The sequence below is a fragment of the Acanthisitta chloris genome, unplaced genomic scaffold (assembly GCF_000695815.1).
Source record: "Acanthisitta chloris isolate BGI_N310 unplaced genomic scaffold, ASM69581v1 scaffold28921, whole genome shotgun sequence".
NCBI lineage: Eukaryota > Metazoa > Chordata > Aves > Passeriformes > Acanthisittidae > Acanthisitta > Acanthisitta chloris.
The window spans coordinates 340-2,551 of record NW_008654770.1 but is presented as its reverse complement, the minus strand read 5'-3'; the positions used below and the strand labels follow the sequence as shown (position 1 = coordinate 2,551).

At 62.4% G+C, this 2,212-nt stretch overlaps 1 protein-coding gene across 1 annotated transcript in view; it reads left to right on the top strand.

Annotated features, from left to right (window-relative positions):
• The window catches only part of FES (FES proto-oncogene, tyrosine kinase), a gene marked incomplete at its 5' end in the record, with an annotated part of 4,425 nt that extends 2,428 nt beyond the window's left edge, over positions 1–1,997 (top strand). The window contains 8 exon segments of the mRNA XM_009083675.1: positions 1–95; positions 327–380; positions 501–619; positions 797–891; positions 983–1,106; positions 1,210–1,367; positions 1,573–1,695; positions 1,855–1,997. Coding sequence (XP_009081923.1) covers positions 1–95; positions 327–380; positions 501–619; positions 797–891; positions 983–1,106; positions 1,210–1,367; positions 1,573–1,695; positions 1,855–1,997 — 911 coding nt within the window.
• Between the last annotated feature and the right edge of the window lie 215 nt (positions 1,998–2,212).

Genomic DNA, 2,212 nt, shown 5'->3' with positions numbered 1-2,212 from the left:
TCCCCACCATCCCACTGCTCATCCAGCACCTCCTGCAGAGCCAACAGCCCATCACCCGCAAGAGTGGCATAGTCCTGGCCAGGGCTGTGCCCAAGGTGACATAGACTGTGGGGATGGGGATGGGTCCCCTGCGCAGGGGCAGCCGTGCCTGGCCCCTTCTCCTGCCCATGGCTGGACTGGGAGGCCCAGGCATGCTTCTCCAGCTGAATGGGGGGACTCAGGCTTGGGGAGGTCTGGGGGCTAGGGATCCCCTCTGGGTCTGCCTGAGATGGGGCTGCAGGGGGATATGAGCCAGGGGACAGCTCATGGGTGTCTGCTCGCTGCAGGACAAATGGGTGCTCAACCATGAGGACGTGCTGCTGGGGGAGCGCATCGGGCAGGTGAGTTGGAGTGTTCTGGTGTCTGCAGGAGGGCAGAACTGTCCCCACGGCGTCTACAAGAGGACAGAGCTTGTCTTGGGCCTCACGGTGAGCTGAGACAGTGCACCTGTGTCTTGGCAGGGTAACTTTGGGGAGGTGTTCAGCGGCCGCCTCCGTGCTGACAACACTCCTGTCGCTGTGAAATCCTGCCGGGAAACTCTCCCGCCCGAGCTCAAGGCCAAGTTCCTGCAGGAAGCCAGGTCTGTATGGTCATAGTGCTTGTCCAGTCCATCCACCCTCAGGGCTGTTCGATCCTGCTGGGACTGTAGCACCCTCGAGCCGGCTGGGCAGAGCACCCTGGGGCTGGCACGGGGTGGACTTTGCCATGGGGAAGCAAGGCTCCTGTGCACTCACAGTGCCCATCCTTGTCCCCGCAGGATCCTCAAGCAGTACAGGCACCCAAACATTGTGCGTCTCATTGGCGTCTGCACACAGAAACAGCCCATTTACATCGTCATGGAGCTGGTGCAGGGTGAGCAGCCCCATCCCGTGGCCCCCACACACGGGTGGGTGAGCTCGCAAGGTGTGCCTAGGCACCCACCAGCTCCATGAACCGGGCACAGGGGGAGACTTCCTGAGCTTCCTGCGCAGCGAGGGGCCCCACCTCCGGGTGAAGGAGCTGATCAAGATGACAGAGAACGCTGCTGCTGGAATGGAGTACCTGGAGAGCAAGCACTGCATCCACAGGTGAGCTCTGGCAGGGCAGGGCGAACCCTCACCGCCCTGTCCTGTGGCAGACAGAGCCTCAGGGACAGCTGGGCGCATGGCTGATGGCGCAGTGCTGTCCCAGGGACCTGGCCGCTCGCAACTGCCTGGTGACAGAGAGGAACACCCTGAAGATCAGCGATTTTGGGATGTCACGGGAGGAGGAGGATGGCATCTACGCCTCCACAGGGGGGATGAAGCAGATCCCTGTCAAGTGGACAGCCCCTGAAGCACTCAATTATGGTATGGGATGGAGCTGGGCACAGCTTGACACACCACGGTACAGCTGGGAGCCAGGAGTCCAGCACCATCCCACTCCCACACTCCTGGTCCTGGGGAGGGAGGCAGAGACCCAGAGCACCCCAGCCTTTGGGAGCATGACAACAGCCGGGCAGTGGTGACATGGGTGTCCCTGGCTGCCAGCATCCATCCTGCCCCCTGTTCCCAGGCCGATACAGCTCAGAGAGTGATGTCTGGAGCTTTGGGATCCTGCTGTGGGAAGCTTTCAGCCTGGGAGCCGTCCCCTATGCCAATCTCAGCAACCAGCAGACACGGGAGGCAGTGGAGCAGGGTAGGGGACACAGCTCAGGGTGGCTCCTGAGAGCCACTGTGTGCTGTGGGTCTAGCACAGCGGATCCACTGTGGGCCCATGCAGGGATGGGCCGGATGGGACTGTGGGGGGTGAGAGCTGGTGGTCCAGGCTGCCATGTCCCCATACCTGTGGCCCCAGGTATGCGGCTGGACTCCCCGGAGCAGTGCCCTGAGGAGGTGTACCGACTGATGCAACGCTGCTGGGAGTATGACCCCCGCAGGCGGCCCAGCTTCAGCACCATCCACCAGGACCTCACTGCCATCCGCAAGAGACACCGGTGATGGAGCACTGGGGGGCCTGGATCCATCCTGCGGCAGTGTCCCTCCCTTGGACAGTGATGGATACCTGGACCTATGCTGCAGCGATGCCTGGGGCACACCTGAGGCCTGCCTGGACAGTGGGAGCTGTGGAGCGGCTGTGCTCCCTTCCCAATCCTGTCCCCAGCTCCTGCTGGCTTCATCCTGCACAATAAACACATGAGCTCTGCAGCTGTGTC